At 34.6% G+C, this 16,216-nt stretch overlaps 1 protein-coding gene across 3 annotated transcripts in view; it reads right to left on the bottom strand.

The window, feature by feature from the left end:
* Window positions 1-16,216, bottom strand: part of cmya5 (cardiomyopathy associated 5) — a 35,498-nt gene that overhangs the window by 330 nt on the left and 18,952 nt on the right. Inside the window, exons 8-12 of one of the 3 annotated variants that reach the window (XR_012405984.1) lie at window positions 15,947-16,094; window positions 11,732-11,865; window positions 6,384-6,498; window positions 5,189-5,365; window positions 1-2,575 (exon numbers count right to left, since the gene is read on the bottom strand). The exon at window positions 1-2,575 is cut by the window's left edge and continues 330 nt beyond it. Coding sequence is in view for 1 of the 3 variants with exons in the window: in NM_001079985.3 (NP_001073454.3) it covers window positions 2,323-2,575; window positions 5,189-5,365; window positions 6,384-6,498; window positions 11,732-11,865; window positions 15,947-16,094 (827 nt within the window). In the remaining 2 variants the exon portion in view is untranslated. 3 annotated transcript variants of the gene reach the window in all.

Genomic DNA, 16,216 nt, shown 5'->3' with positions numbered 1-16,216 from the left:
AATGTGAAGAATTCAGAGAACAAAAATAAATAAACAGTAATATTTCCTTGATTATGACGACCCATTGTAAGTGAATCAAAAGGGGGGGGCAGTTCAATTACTTTGCTGCACATTTCCCTTAATTTGTGATTTAGTGATAAAAGTCCCAACCAGCGACATTTTAAATGGAAACAGAAGTGAAATAACCTTTAACAACATGTTTCATTTGTAATGTCAAGCACATCATTTCAAAACATGAGTCCATATGCGGGAGAATTCAGCTATTAAAATCTGTTATTAGCAGCACCAACATCTGTTTTTCAAACTACCTGAAAGCCTGCAGCTTCAAAAATAAATAGGCAGACGCTGAATATAAATGTCTCCATCTCATGTGATCCAAAGGTTCATCATATACTGTGCCCTTCACTAATATTGGCACCCTTGGTAAATATAAGCAAAGAAGGCTGGGAAAAATGTCAATATATTAAACCCAGTATATAAACCCAAAAATCAAGATGTTTTCATTCAATCATTCATTTTCCTTTGACTAAGTCCCTAAGGGGTCATCACAGGGGAATAAACCGCCAACTATTCCAGCATATGTTTTACGCAGCGGATGCCCTTCCAGCCGCAACCCAGAACTGGGAAATATAAACTCTCACATTCCCACACAATTCATCTTTAGCGCTTGTGTTTGGGCTGTGCGACCCACTTGCTGTGAGGCGACAGTGCTAACCACTGAGCCATCGTGCCGCCCTCAAGATTTTCATTTTATTTTATCTTGAAACAGATTGTGGGGATGTAGATGACTTCTTTTACATTCTTTTTTTTACCCTAAGACCCATCTACTGTAACTTCTACAATTTTCCAGCTGTGATTCTTAAGAGATTTTCTGTCCATTCAAATCAGCCTGGAAGAGAATGTGTCTATCTTGTCCCAGCACACTGATTCATGATACATGTAGTTGACTGGAATTTCTTTATTATTGCCCTAATGGTGGAAATGGGCATTTGTACTTTGGTCTTACCCATTGTGATAAATAAGTGAGCAAGTTTACCTAGTGTTTATTTACCTAATGTATATGTATAACTATCTAAAACAAGGGACCATTTTGGCTGTTTCCTATTCTTAATAACCCAAGGTTTACTAAACATAAATAAATACATATTGATAGAAATAAACTTTAAAATCTTTGGCTTTTATGAATTTATGAGATGATAATAATTGTGGCACACATATATTTGTACAAATATATTAACTTTTTGATAAAACTGGGCTGTGTTTGCAATTATATGTTCTAAAAATGAGTAAAAATTGTAATCTAAACATCAATTTATATTTGATCAAATAATAATATAGCTGACCCCGGATTAATAAAGGGACTAAGCCGACAAGAAAATGAATGAATAATATAGCTGAAAAAAGGGACCAAGCACAACAGAAAATCAAAATGAGCAGTAAGCTTGGCAGGGAGTTTCAGACCTTTTAAAAAGACAATTTATAATTATTTTAATCAGAAAAATTTAAATAATCACTACAAGAATGTGTTAATGAACTTAACCAATAGGTGGCACTGTTATTAAACTGATACAGCGTGATCAGCAGGTTTTTGATTGATTAATTTTTGGAGTTTTTCATGCTTTGCACATTGAACAGCAGAAATGTGACAGGAAAGCTGGGGTAGAGAGGACAGCAGGATTCGCAAAGGACCAATCAAACTTGGGAGTGCGAATCCGGCCGCCATGAGTGCAGTTGCACTATTTGTCCATGCTTTTAACTATAAAGTTAGACGTGCTGAGTTGACAGTGACCCACCTAAAATGTCATGTCAGTATCCTTTTCATGTCAGCAAATTCGATGTATATTTGATATAATAATGGCGTCTATCAACAAAAATTGGATAACTTTCTGCCAACATGGTCTGAAGATGATCAAAGTTTTCAGAACATCAATGGTCTAGGAGGAGTATGAAAAGAAAGGTGAAAAGTGGTTAAGTATGGCCTTTCATACCAATATTAGATTAATGACATGGGTAACATATTACTCAAATGGTTAAACAATATAAAAACATATTTTCACAACCTTATTTGTTTATATTTATCAAGGGCCCCGATATTAATTAAAGGTACTGTATTTGATAAGCAACAAAATTTGTCGCATACACTTTCTGTTTCATACTGTATTTACAAACACAAAGCATCAGTTCACAAAACTAGTTTCTGGAGGGATTTAAAAGCACAGCTTCAAAAACAGTCCTTCCTTTTGCAAAACTAAATATTTCTCATCATCTTGTCATTTCATTTCAACTTGGCAACCCAAACCATTAAGACGTGGGCCTTGTAAACTAGCAGTGCTTAACAAACTCAGGCACCTCCATGGTCATTTTCAGCTCCAGATTCCCCGGCTGCTCCAGGACAAACACCGGGTGGCAGGGCTGAGCGAATTTGTGCTGAAAACTGCCCAAAACCTGGCCGCTTTGAGCATTAAAGAAGAAGAGGCAACCTTGGCTGTAGTCCAACAAGGTACCAATCCGCGCCGGGATGTCCGTCACAAAGATATCAGACTCCACACGCTCATGAAGAAGCTCAAACCTGCAGCTGAATTACAGACCATACAGATATCAAATCATATCCACTAAATAGTTGTTCAATACACAGTGATTTATATATGAAAAACTCTTGTCAAGTATATTTACAGCAACAATCATTTGATGACATTTAAAGATCACAGTGCAGTCATATTTAATATTTATACTTTAACAAAGTGGTCTCAATTCCAGGAGGGCCACAGTTCTGCATAGTTTATCTCCAACCACCTCCAACTCACACCTGCTTAATAGTGTCTAGTCATGGAACACTTTGATAATTTGGATCAGCTGTGTTTGATTAGGGTTGGAGCTAAACTGTGCAGAGCTGTGGCTCTCCATGAATCCAGTTTGAGACCTATGGTTTAACACTACACTTAAAAAAAAGATTTAGAAAATGAGAATATTGATTAAGACCTTTTAAAATGATCAAAATTACAGCAAAAAAATGTTTGCATTTATAGGATGTTCATAATTATGTTACAAAATATGTGTATTTAGACATAATGCTCTTCTTTTAATCTACATACTGATACTTTTATCAACAATGAAAATAAGAAATGTCTGTTGTGCAGCAAATCTGCATATTAAATCATGTGACACTGAACACTGCAGTAGTAACTGCAGATAAATATAACTGTAAATAAATAAATGTCATTTTAAAATGCATAAAAAAGAAAGTTATTTAAGTTGCAAGCATTTTTAACGAGACAGATGGTGCTGTATTTTTCATCGAATGCGTGCAGCCTTTGAGTCTTTTAATGAATACAATAAAAAAAAATCTTACAAAAATACATGATGTGATGTAAATACATTAGTTTCACAAAAGACGAAAAATTATCATCCTGATTGATTTATTTCAGAACTGTTCCTAAAGTATCTAATAAAAGAAGGTCAACTGGTCTTGTGATCTCACTGTTTATGTGGAGTTAAAGGTTTTCAAAGACACTAATATCACTTTTATACTAGACAAAATTTGAAATACAAATACATTATTCCATTTGGTGAAGGCTTATTTAAAAACAAATTTGAAATGTAGAATTGTGCTTTTTAATTGGCCATTACAACGCAACAAAATTAAAGTTAATTTTAAGAGTAAAGTGTAAAGTTAATTTAATTCTGCTGTGGATCACACTTCTTCACATGATACGTATCTGTAGAGTTCACAATGCTTTGGAGCACAGTGAAGTTTGCATGTCCTGTAAATGAATCAATTATTATTATTTTTAATGCAATTTGACTCTTCATTGCTTAAATTCATATTTTTGGATTAGGGTAAGACCAGACAGAATCTACAAACCTTTTTTTTCACTATTTCTTTACAGCATTATATACAGTTGAAGTCAGAATAAAAGCCCCCCTGAATTATCAACTCCTCTGTTTATTTTCCCCCCCAATTTCTGTTTAATTTAGAGAGAAGATTTCTTCAGCACAATTCTAAACATAATAGTTTTAATAACTAATTTCTAATAACTGATTTATTTTTGTCTTTGCCAGGATGACAGTAAACAATATTTTACTAGATATTATTCAAGACACTTCTATACAGCTTAAAGTGACATTTAAAGGCACTTTAATACAACTTAAGTGTAACCAGGTTTATTAGGTTAACTAGGCAGGGTAGGGTAATTAGCAAGTTATTGTAAAATGTTGGTTTGTTCTATAGACTATCGAAAAAGGAATTATATAATATAATATATATATATATATATATATATATATATATATATATATATATATATAAATTTATCTATCTATCTATCTATCTATCTATCTATCTATCTATCTATCTATCTATCTATCTATCTATCTATCTATCTATCTATCTATCCATCTATCTTTTATGTAAGCTTTACATTCAAAATCCAATTTGAACCAGTTGTTTGGCTACAGACGGTTTATCCTATAATGCATCCACTTACAAATTGTATTGTATGTAATTTGTATAAATATTTGACTACTACTCTACTAATTATAATATATATATATATGACTACTAATTATAATACTGAAATTAATATAAAAAACTGCATAAATATTTATTGACACACATTTAAATGTTGGTGTCTGCAGATTAAGTGTAGACGTAATTATAAATACATACTTACTGTACGTACATACTGTAATTAATTACACAACTCAAGGCTGTGTTCCCAATAAAAAAACTAATTCTGAAGTAAGCAACTTGTTTTTATTGAAAAACATCCACATACAATATAATGTTTGTGCTCATAAAACCGTCTTCTCTTTTAGTTTAAACTTGACTTGGCAGCAAAAAAAGGATTTATTGCGATAAAACAAAATTATTATTGAGGACTGAGAAAGCGTGTTTAACGACTCAGAGAGACAGATTTAATGAGAAAACACATTTTCAGATTTATTACTTTGATTCCTTTTGAAAGCTCTATTTAATTTACTGCAATGATTGCCAAAAAGCCCTAATTACTCAGTGTTTCCACAGTCTAGAATTCAGCTCCAAATATGCCCTACCAGGTTGCTTCTTTAAGGTGAAATCTAAAAATAATAAATACACAGTTTTTTTGTGTTAGTGGCCAATAAAAAGAAATATTCCATGTCCTTTGCTTTTAATAGATGTTCTCTTTGGAATAATGAAACGCATTCATACCTTATAGATGTGGGTACGCAGTGCAGACACCAGGAGGCGCTGTCCTCTCCCAGTGTCCTGGTTTGTGATGTAGTTTGATATGCAATGCCGATGCGGTACGCTTTGCATCTCGACACCTCTGTCTCCCAGTAGTAATACCCATTCGATTGTAAAATCTCCCCCATAACTGATGGACAACTGGGAACATGGTAAAACAAAGGCTTTTGCTGTAACTCAAGATCATATAGTGCATTTAGTGCATTTGCAGAATAGCATTTAAATTACATGTTTAAAAATACAAACACATTAATAGCATACATAATGTGCAATTTCATGTGCAATTTCATGTGTTTTTTTCCTGCTTAAATGTATGTGAATTAAAGACAAAGTAGAGTATGTTAAAGTATAATACAATTTTCATTTGTACATTAGAATGTGTAGTTTTATCTAATTTTATGTATTTATTTATTTATTTATTTATTTTATTTATATTTTTTTAACAGAATACACTCATTTAAAGTAACTTATTTATTTAGGCATTTACAGCAAGAATCACTTGATGACAATAAAAAACTAAACCAGGATCATATTAAAGCCCCCAAATACTAATTAATTAGGACCCTTTTAGAAAAATTGCTCGGTTAGAAGACTTCAGATGCAAAAACCCCTGAACGCCATCTGAAATGTTCTTTTTATTAGGCATATGAGGTATATTTAGATACTAGGAATACAAAAAACATTCCTAAAATCCAAACATTTTTGCACAGATATTAAAAGGTGTATCATTTGTATCATATACTTATATATTTTACATCTAACTAAATATAAATAAACATTTTCTCAGATATATGGATGCATTTGTGTTTTATATAAACATAATAAATATTTACACGAACAGTACACATAAACAAACCTTTATTTTGAATGCGATTAATCGCAATTCATTGTTGCCCACAACTAGTTATTACATAACATACATAATAAGTATGTTGTTGTTACATTAAATGAAAACAGAACATTAATGCACACATATTTTATTTTCATTTCATTTTCGAAAACTACTCAAACATTAAAGTAGACCCTTTATATTCATTTCATTGTTTTTTTTAATTTACATTAAATTAATTTTGTGGATTTTATTTGATTTTGACATACAAAAAAAACAAAACATTTTATCTTTTACCCATGTATATACAGTGAAAGTTGAGGCACTTACTCTATGACTGAGGACATCTTGTTGTAGGTGTCGTGTGGGTACTCCACTGAGTTCCTGTCCTCTGAAACCTTCAGCACAGAGTGCGCTGATTCTCTGAGGAAGTGGAATCTCGTACCTAAATATAAAACAACTTTCACCAATCTCATAATACTAATAATAAAAACAAAACCAAGAATGATTGATATCCTTTCAGTCAATAATTTAGGCATTTAGATGTGGTCAAGAGGATCAGCTAAAAGCTAAGTAGCTGCTAAGAAAGCTGTTTTAAGAACCTAAGCATGAGTATTTTAAAAACTGCTGATCTACTAGAATTTTCACACACCTCTAGGGTTTACAAAGTATAGTCCAAAAAAGACAAACTATGCAGTGAGCGTCAGCTGTGTGAGTGAAAATTCTTTGTTTTGTGCCAGAGGACAGAGGTCAGAGTAGACTGCCTTGACAACAGTAGACAGGAGAATGATTGCTGGCTCTAATCACGATGGTCATTTCTGTTGCGACAGTTAGATAGAAGAGTCAGATTTAAACAAACACCATGAATGCATTAATCCATCCTGACTTTCATCAACAGTTAAGGCGGCTGGTGTTGTAGTGGTGTGAATATTTTCTTGACACGTTTGGCTTAATTTGGTGCCAAGTGAGCAGTGGCGGCCCCATCCAACAGACAATAGGCGATCGCCTAGGGCCCTGCATTTCTTGAAGGGCTTCATAGACACTGTTCTCTCTATATAATTCATACATGACAAATAGCTGAAATTGATAATAAATACAGAACAACAGTATGAATAAAAACAGAAAATATTAGAAACAAACCTAGCAGCACCACACACTATTTTGCATAACACCACCCACGAAGGCTTATTGGGTGAACTAGAATGATGTAATGTATTTCTACACAGAGTCAACATATCTCTCCAAAATGCTCACGTTCAATATAAAGGCGAAAAAGTGTCTAAAAGTCTTATGTAATATTACGTCACAAGTGTCATTGCTAATTGTAATCGATCTTATTCGAATTTTAATTTGAAATGAAATGGCAACAAAACGGCATCTTTGTGAAGCTGAAAAAAGGAAGAAAAGAAAGGCAGAGGAAGAAAAGCAAGCTCAAAGTAAAGGTTATGCTCTGCTATGCATAATACATTATTTAGTAGTGCAGTATTGGGACTTGATTTAATAAATCCAACAATGCCCATGATCACAGAAATATTTGTGTAATATGTGAGAAAAAAATAGGCCACATTAAATATGTTTCATTAAATAATCAATGATCGATAATTCACCTTGCTAAAAACACAGGTTTCCTCATTGTGTCAACATAGAATCTTACACATAATGCAAAGTTTTGTTTGTGTGAATCTCTGTGTAAAAACAAGCTAAAATGTCTCCTGCATTTCTAGTTATTAGGGATGCAACAATACAGTTAGCCCACGGTTTAATAGTTATGTGTCACGACTGTCAGTGACCACCTGAGGGCGCTGTATTTCAATGGACACTGAGTGGAACTACAGCGCCCAAAAAGACTACGGCTGCGTCCGAAACCGCATACTTCCATTCTATATAGTACGCCAAAATCAGTATGCGAGCCGAGTAGTATGTCCGAATTCATAGAATTTGAAAATCAGTATGCGAGAAGTACCCGGATGACTTACTACTTCCGGCGAGATTCCGGAGTACGCATCCCATGCATGCTGCACTATCCCATGATGCCCCGCGAGCGAATTCATGAATGGAAGTAAAGCGACGCAACTGACGCAGGTAGGTCACGTGACCATGACAAAATGGCGGATGTAGTACGTCCGAATTCCATTCATACTTTTCACATTCATACTGTATAGAACGTACTTTTCTAACGGCCGAGTAGTACGTTTAAATTAAAATGCAGTACCTACTGAGTAGTAGGCGATTTCGGAGGCAGCCTACATTTCCATACATTCTTTCGCGCACACACCCGGTCTGTCATCTACACTGATTTACAACCAGAGCTGACTCCATTCTCCGTGATTACCAGGACTATATATTTAGTCATTCAACCACTGTTTGTCATCGCGTCATTGTCTTGTCTTCCTTGTCTTCTTGTTCCCAGTAAGTCTGTTATTCCAAGTTGATGTTCCTGATCTTGCCTCATATTTTGCCAAAGTCTAGTTCGTGTTTATCTGTCTCGTTTCTCGTTTCTTGTTTTGTTGTTTATTAGTTACTTTGCATTTTGAAATTTTGGATTTTTGTCACTGTTTTCTGCACTACATATCTATTAAATCTGCACTTGAATCCGCAATCTTTTTGTTCCCATTTTGTTATTGTTTTGATCAAGCTTAACGTGACAATTATGTATGCATATATATATATTTTATTTATTTTCAGTTCAAGTTTTATTTGTATACGTCAAACTTATATACTTCATTTTTTAAATGAGTGTTTTCTGGCTTGCAAAAATATTTTTAAATCTGAGTAAATATTTTTACATAGGAATTATATGTTAAATAGGTTACAGTTAATAAAATTGTATACACTTAAATATTAAAATTGTATTTTTTTGTGCTTGCACTTCTGTTTTTACACCAGCGAACCCGACTTTTTTTTATCTTGTCTAGGCCCCCTCAACCCCACGGGCCGACACTGCAAGTGAGAATCATTTAAATGTCTACCTTTTTAGAGCTTGCAAATATGTCCATACCTTTATTACCACAATGCACTCTTATCCTTCCAGTAGGAAAACACACCATATATATAAAAAAGCTCTAATTATCTCAAACTAGTTTCCTGACCATTGACTGAGTTTACTAAACTGAAGTAATCTGCAGTCATCAGATTTTAATCTAGTAGAGCACCTTAAAGGCGAATAAGCAAGATTCACATCATGGATGTGTAGCCAAAAAATCTGCAGCAACTGTGAAAAGCTTCATGCCAATATGGACAAACATTTGAGCAATGTTTAAATCTTCTTGCTAAATCGATGTCGTATGAATTATTGCAGTTCTGACAGCAATCTTTTAACTCAATACTAGCAAGATGTACCAAATAAAGTTATGAGTGTACAAAACCATGTACACTTAATATATAACTTCATTTTTAACCTATGCTTCTGAATCAGGAAATCAAGCACCAATACGTCAAGCAGAATATGTATAAGACTAATTTACCAAGTTTCACTGACAAGGCTTAAAGAGACAAGGCTAAAATTCTGCCATCGTTTACTCTCATTTCACTTGTGCCAAATCTGTCTGACTTTCAAAGTATTTTTTTTCTTCCTTTGATGTAAGTGGTTACTGGTTTCAGCTTTCTTCAGATTTTTATTATTTTTTTGTTGTGTGTTCAACAAAAGAAGCAAAGTCAGACAGGTGAGCAAATCTTAATTTTTAAGTGAACTATCCCTTTAAGGCTGGTCCTAGATTAAATTGCATCTTTGAGCTGTCTCAACATTTGTGTAATATCAAAATTTACATTGTTAATTTTGTTAGCATGCATTGCTTTTTTTAGGCGAACAATTAAACCGTTCATGTTATACAGCTGATTTATTTGTTTTGAAATATTTAAGTCAAAGTCTGAACAATTGCTTCTTTGTTTTGAGTGGTGATTCTTCTCTGTTGGCATCAGTTTGACAGTTTCAGCCACAATATTCTTAACCACACTCCCCTTTTACCATTAGTTAGCTACAGAGGAATGATGCACAAAAAGACAGCACCACCTCTACTCAAAATTCATTTTCATTTGGAATTAGGGCTGCACAATTTATTGTTTTAACATCAATATCGCAATGTGCAAATCTGCAATAGTCACATAGCAGGATCAATGTCAAGTTGGGATTAGAAATAACCAGGAATTTGTACTTGGATTTTTTCAAAGGTCGGTGACTGTAAGATTTAAAGCAAATTTAAACCATTTGTACACGAGAAATTATAAAGTTTGCTGCTTTATAAAATTTAATTGTGCTTAATTAATGTACTTGTACAAATATTTTTTTACATTTGATAATTAGTTTATATACGTCCATACTGTTGCTCCACCGAAAACCATAAAACACTGTTTAATTTATGCTTATGTTTGATTTTATTATTTTCATCTGTGCTTTAATTTATTTTAGTTTGTGTTTGTTTTAATAATTTTGGATATTTTATGCATTTGCCTATTGAATAAATCATTCCATTCAATGTAAAACCATGAACTCTTCCAAACAGTTACTTAAGTTATATTATGACATTGTATTTATAACCTACAATATATCACAGAAAAATGAAATATCGCAATGTCAGTTTTTACCAACATTGTCCAGTTTTTTACATCAAAATACTCAGCACGTCCAGTTCACACTAAATATAACTGAAAATCAATTGTAGTCAGATTTATTAAAATAAGTCAGTGCTATTTAAGAATCTTGGTGTGATTCTAGAGTCAGATATGAATTTCAGTAGGTATGTCAAAGCAGTAAGTAAATCAGCATACTCTCATCTCAAAAACATTGCAAAAATTAAAAGCTTTGTTTCCAGTGAAGACATAGAGAAACTTGTTCATGCTTTTAACACCATGCTTTTTTCTGTAATGGACTCTTCACTGTCCTCCCCAAAAAGACAGGTAGACAGTTGCAGCTCATCAAGAACACTGTGGTCAATATTCTGACCAGAAACAGAAAACTCAAGCACATCACACCTGTCCTCAGGTCTTTACACTGGCTCCCAGCTACATTCAGAATAGATTTTAAGGTATTATTACTTGTCTATAAATCACAAAATAATTGGCCTAGGATTTCAATACATTACAGATATGCTCACTGAATACAAACCTAACAGATCATTCAGATCATTAGGATCATATAAACTAGAAATTCCAAGAGTTCAGTCAAGGCAGGGTGAATCAGCTTTCAGCTACTACGCCCCTCGCTGCAAAAAACAGCTTTCAGAAATGATCATATGTGCTCCAACATTTGGCACATTTAAATCAAGACTGTATACACATCTGTTTAGTTGTGTCTTTACTGACTGAGCACTGTGCTACATCCCACAGATCACACTATTATGTTTTTTTTCTTTTTCATTCCTTTATAACCTGTTTTTAACAGACTTTAATCTTCTGTAATCATTTTTAATTCTTTGTTGTTTTTATTTTCTTGCTTCTTTTATTCTTGTTTATGTAAAGCACTTTGAATTATTATTGTGTATAAAGTGTGCTAAACAAATAAACTTGCCTTGTCTTCCCATGCGCAACAAAAATGTGTTTTTCTAAAGCATTTTCTATATAAATATCCTAATTTAAGGCCTAGTCCTGGCTTAAGCTAAGCCCTGTTTTTGATCCCGGGCCATTATTGTGCAACCTACTAAACCCTTTTAATGCATTACTGACAGTAATATTACAAATCTGACCTCTGGTGGAGATGAGAGCCGCCTCGCTCTGTTCACTGGACCCTCCGGCGTTCACTGATTTGATGTAGAAGAGGTAATTTTCATTGGGCTGAAGGAGGACCCTCTGCTCATAGCCTTTTATCCCTGATATGGATCTGTGTAAGGAAACACTGTTTTCAATAAGTGCAATTTATCCCTCTTCACTTCTCTAGCGTGCACTCTTGAGGAATCATGGGGAAATACATCAGAGTCTTTAATACAGTTGAGAGCACAAGCATTAAGAAATGTGATTATGAAATGTGAATTTTTTTTAATTGGCTTATTTAATAGCACAAGTGATAAGGTAAATACAACTGCACTGTTAAGATTATAGACTATATACATGATCTGGCTATATACATATAACTAGAGACTTTTTATATCTGGCTGTGTGAGACTACCAATTGATTTTAAATTAACTCCTAAGGACACATATTTTACCCCTTTTACAAGATATAAGATAAGCCTTTGGTATTTCCAACAGTTTAAGCTCAAAATACCCATCAGACCATTTAACATAGCCTCTAGAATCTGTCTATTTTGGTGTCTGTATATGTAGCGGTTTTTGTAGCCAGTGGCTATAAATGCAAATGAGCTGCTTCTGCCCACCCACCATTCCCACACGCGTGTCTGCTTCTTATCATGTGTTACATCAGATAAACAGCAGTCAGAGACAGAGGCCCCGTTTACACTAGTGCGTTTTAGTTTGAAAACGCATAAGTTTTGCTACGGTTACGCCCTCCGTCCACACGGAGTTCTCGAGCGCCGAAAACGGAGCTTTTTGAAAACGCTGGAAAGGCCGTTTTCATTCTAAAACGCTGCTGCTCCGTCTCAGTGTGGATGGGGAAAGACGGAGACATCTGAAAACGGAGGCGGGGCTGCAAACGTTCGCCTATCTGATTGGGGCTTTTCATCAATATTAAGTAGCCCACACACAGTTCAGTCTCGCATCCTCTTCTTGTAAGTTATTAAGACTTCGCAAGTTTGATCAAGGCTGCAGTCTCCCCCTTCTCAGTTTGATATAGAAAACATACCGAGGACACGGGTAAATCTTCAAAGGGAACAGTGTACTTTATAACTTCATTCACATCACCTTGGCTACGTTGTTTCACTTTCTCAACAATAAAATGTAAACATGATTTAAGGAACTGCCTATTTTCTTTTTAATATTAGCAACTTAACAGACAGCAGAAATGTTGAGGCGCCGTGCTGAATATATGAGCGTCATCTTCACTGTGTGGATATTTATAACAAAACGGAGCCTATAACAACTGCCTCCTTTCAATTTCAGTGAAAATACGAAACGAACCCTCTCTTTTGCTGAATATCAGTTTTAATAATCGATAATTATAAAAGTATAACATACAATAAGTTTATAGATTGTAGGAAATAAAGGCAAGCGATCAGTCAATGTACCTGGATTAATCATTAACTTATCTTTGCGCTTAACCAAAACATGTTACCCATGAACAAGTAACTTAATAGATTCCAATGACCAAAGTCAGGGAATTGGCCTATGTCGTTAGATAAAGACAACAAGATGAATGAAATATCACGTTTAGCAAATATAGTGAGATTAGATCCAGCGGGAGATGCTTGATGAGCAGTCCGACAAGCAGAGCTCTCATCTGGGTAGAAATGCTGGAGCGCTTGCCCGAGAGTGTGTGTGTGGTCACGTGATGTGCGTTTTCAGCGTTTTGGTGTGGACGGAGAGCTGTTCAGAAACGCTGGGTAAAACGCGAGTGTGGACGCGGATCGTTTTCATTCTACAACGCCGTTTTAAAACTAAAACGCACTAGTGTAAACGGGGCCAGAGACAGGCTCAGATGAAGCTGAAATACAGTTCATTAGTCACAAATGTCAAGTTTATTTGATGTATTTGGGGTCTAACATATTTAAGCCTTTCAGAAATGATGGATCACAAACAAATGCCATTTGCAGTACATACACACACACACACACACACACACACACACACACACACACACACACACACACACACACACACACACACACACACACATATATTAGCATTTAATGATACCATGCGGTCGTGGTAATTAATGGTTAAGAATTACATAGCGATGTTACTGTTTTTAATACAAACATGCATTATTAAATGCATTATAAAATTGCATTATAAAACAAATATTACACTTGTAAAAATGATAAAAATCACAAAGAGTTGTAACAAATATTTTAATCCCAGTTTCTTTGCAAAAAAGATTTTCTGTGGACATGTGTATTCATGTTATTATAGAAACATGGCATCTGTCAATCAATTAAGTGGGCGGGAAAAACCTATGTTACGTTGCGTTGAGCCTCAAAATCCTTGGGATTTGGGTCCTATTTTAATGTCAGAAAATTTTAAAAAAGAGACTTGTTGGGTTTATATCACTCCAGTATGACTGGACACACTGTATCTACACAGTTCTGTCCACACAGCTTACAAAAGTTGATTTTTATCAAGGGTGCCCTTTAGAGTTAAAATTCTATCATTAACACTGACACTAATACCCCTAAAGATATAGTCACAGATCTTTTCCCCCTTTTTATATAGATACTGGTGTTTTATAGCGGGTATTTATTTGAAAAGTAAGTTTTTTAAAATTACTAACTTGTTTTTTTTTTAACTGAACTGGATTGTGGCTGTTTGGACTATTCTTACTATAAGAAAACAAAAAGTTCCAAAAAGTAGGATACTAGTATAAAACTTGTGTGATCACAAGATGTGTTTCTATATTTATACAAGAATTGTAATTGTTTGTTATATATATCTTTTATTTTCCAAAATATTCAAACTTATTTAATTATATGAGGCTCTTTTTTACATTTTCTGGAATAACTGACTTTATAAAAAAAAATAAAATTGTGAAAGATATCGAACCCTATCATACACCCGGCGCAATGTTGCGCAAGGCGTGACGCAATTGTTGTTTGCTAGTTTGAGCTTGGCGCAAGAGTCGTTTTGACGTTTTGCACCACGCTGTTTAAATAGCAAATGCATTTGCGCTCATATGTGCGCCCATAGGCATTCTGATCTAAAAAGGGAGGCGGGTTGAGGCACATTGCTGGCGTGTTGCTATTTTGAGAAACTATAATAGTCTGTTCTATAAAGCAGAACAAAGCTGGTCTACTGTCCAGCGCAGAGCACGTTAGTTGTGCACCTCCCTTACACACTGCTTAATACACACAAGATGTAGAGCAATACGCAAATATCTTTACATATGAAAAAGAATTCAAATATTACTGATATATAGGATATAATAAGGATATATATAGGATATAAATATAAAGGATTAAAATATACAAAACATATTATTTTCTTGCCTACATAAATATAAAAACCATACTTTCATGCCTTCTTTATCCCAGGGGCTTTTTTAGTGTATTCGTAACAATTTGCTTTTGTATAATGTTATCATTATTAACAGTATTATTTATATATGCATATTTATATTTGTTTTATTAAAAACAAGCTTAGATTTGCCCACCTGTCAGGTTTTAGACAATATGGGGCAGCATGTGTATTAGGATATAACTCAGGTTTTTTAAACACTTAGTTATTATTATTAGTTTATTCATTTGCTGGAAATAAGAACTGAATTTAGAAATAGTCTTGAAACAAATCTTTGAGCTTTACAAACAAAATTAATTAATTATAGGCTAATTGATGTTTGTGCGTAAAAGGTTTCCCTATCCACGAAAGCGAAAGTGAAATTTAATAATGAGGAGGCTTATCTCTCATTCTCAAGCTGTAGATGCTCTGTTTAACTGTTTTCCTGCTAGTGAAATGCTCAGTTTTTCTACTTACAAAGTCGTCATGTAAATGGCAAATTCGTTATGGCGCAACGCAACTGACTCTTAAAGGGAATGGGAGATGAGACTCTGATTGGTTTATTCTCAAAACACACCTATAACTCATTAAGAATATAAGCTCCACTATTTTAAACCATGCGCCACGGCGCAAAGCGAATTGTTGCATCCTTATATTAGCAAAAGTGGATTCTGACACGCCCTTAAGGCATTTGCGCCCTGCGCTTTGCACTTTGCGCATGGATTGTCAAAATAGTAGCCCATAGTTTCTACTGTATACACTCTTTGGGTATGGCCCCAGTAACAGCTGTGTATTTTTTCTTCCGAGAGAAGAGTTATTTCTGCTTGTATTTGGCTGGGTATATGACAGGATAACAGTACCTGAGTCCCTCTCTCTCACAGGCATATTGTCGGCAGTACTCCAGAGTGAAGCTGTCCACAGCGCTGGGCTGAACAGAGCTCCACCGCAGCGTGGCACTGTCCCAAAGCACTGTGCACTGCTCTGTGTTGATCACTGGGACAGAGGGAGCTGCAGGAACACAGTGAGATGAGCTACACTTCACACATTCAACAACAGATAATCCCAGATGTTACCTTGTATAACAAAACCAGCCATAAGCACATTTTTTGGAAAATTGGAATTTATAAATC

This window comes from Danio rerio, chromosome 5 (genome assembly GCF_049306965.1).
Source record: "Danio rerio strain Tuebingen ecotype United States chromosome 5, GRCz12tu, whole genome shotgun sequence".
Lineage (NCBI taxonomy): Eukaryota > Metazoa > Chordata > Actinopteri > Cypriniformes > Danionidae > Danio > Danio rerio.
The sequence above is the reverse complement of the archived record's forward strand: the minus strand, read 5'-3'. Positions and strand labels throughout refer to the sequence as shown.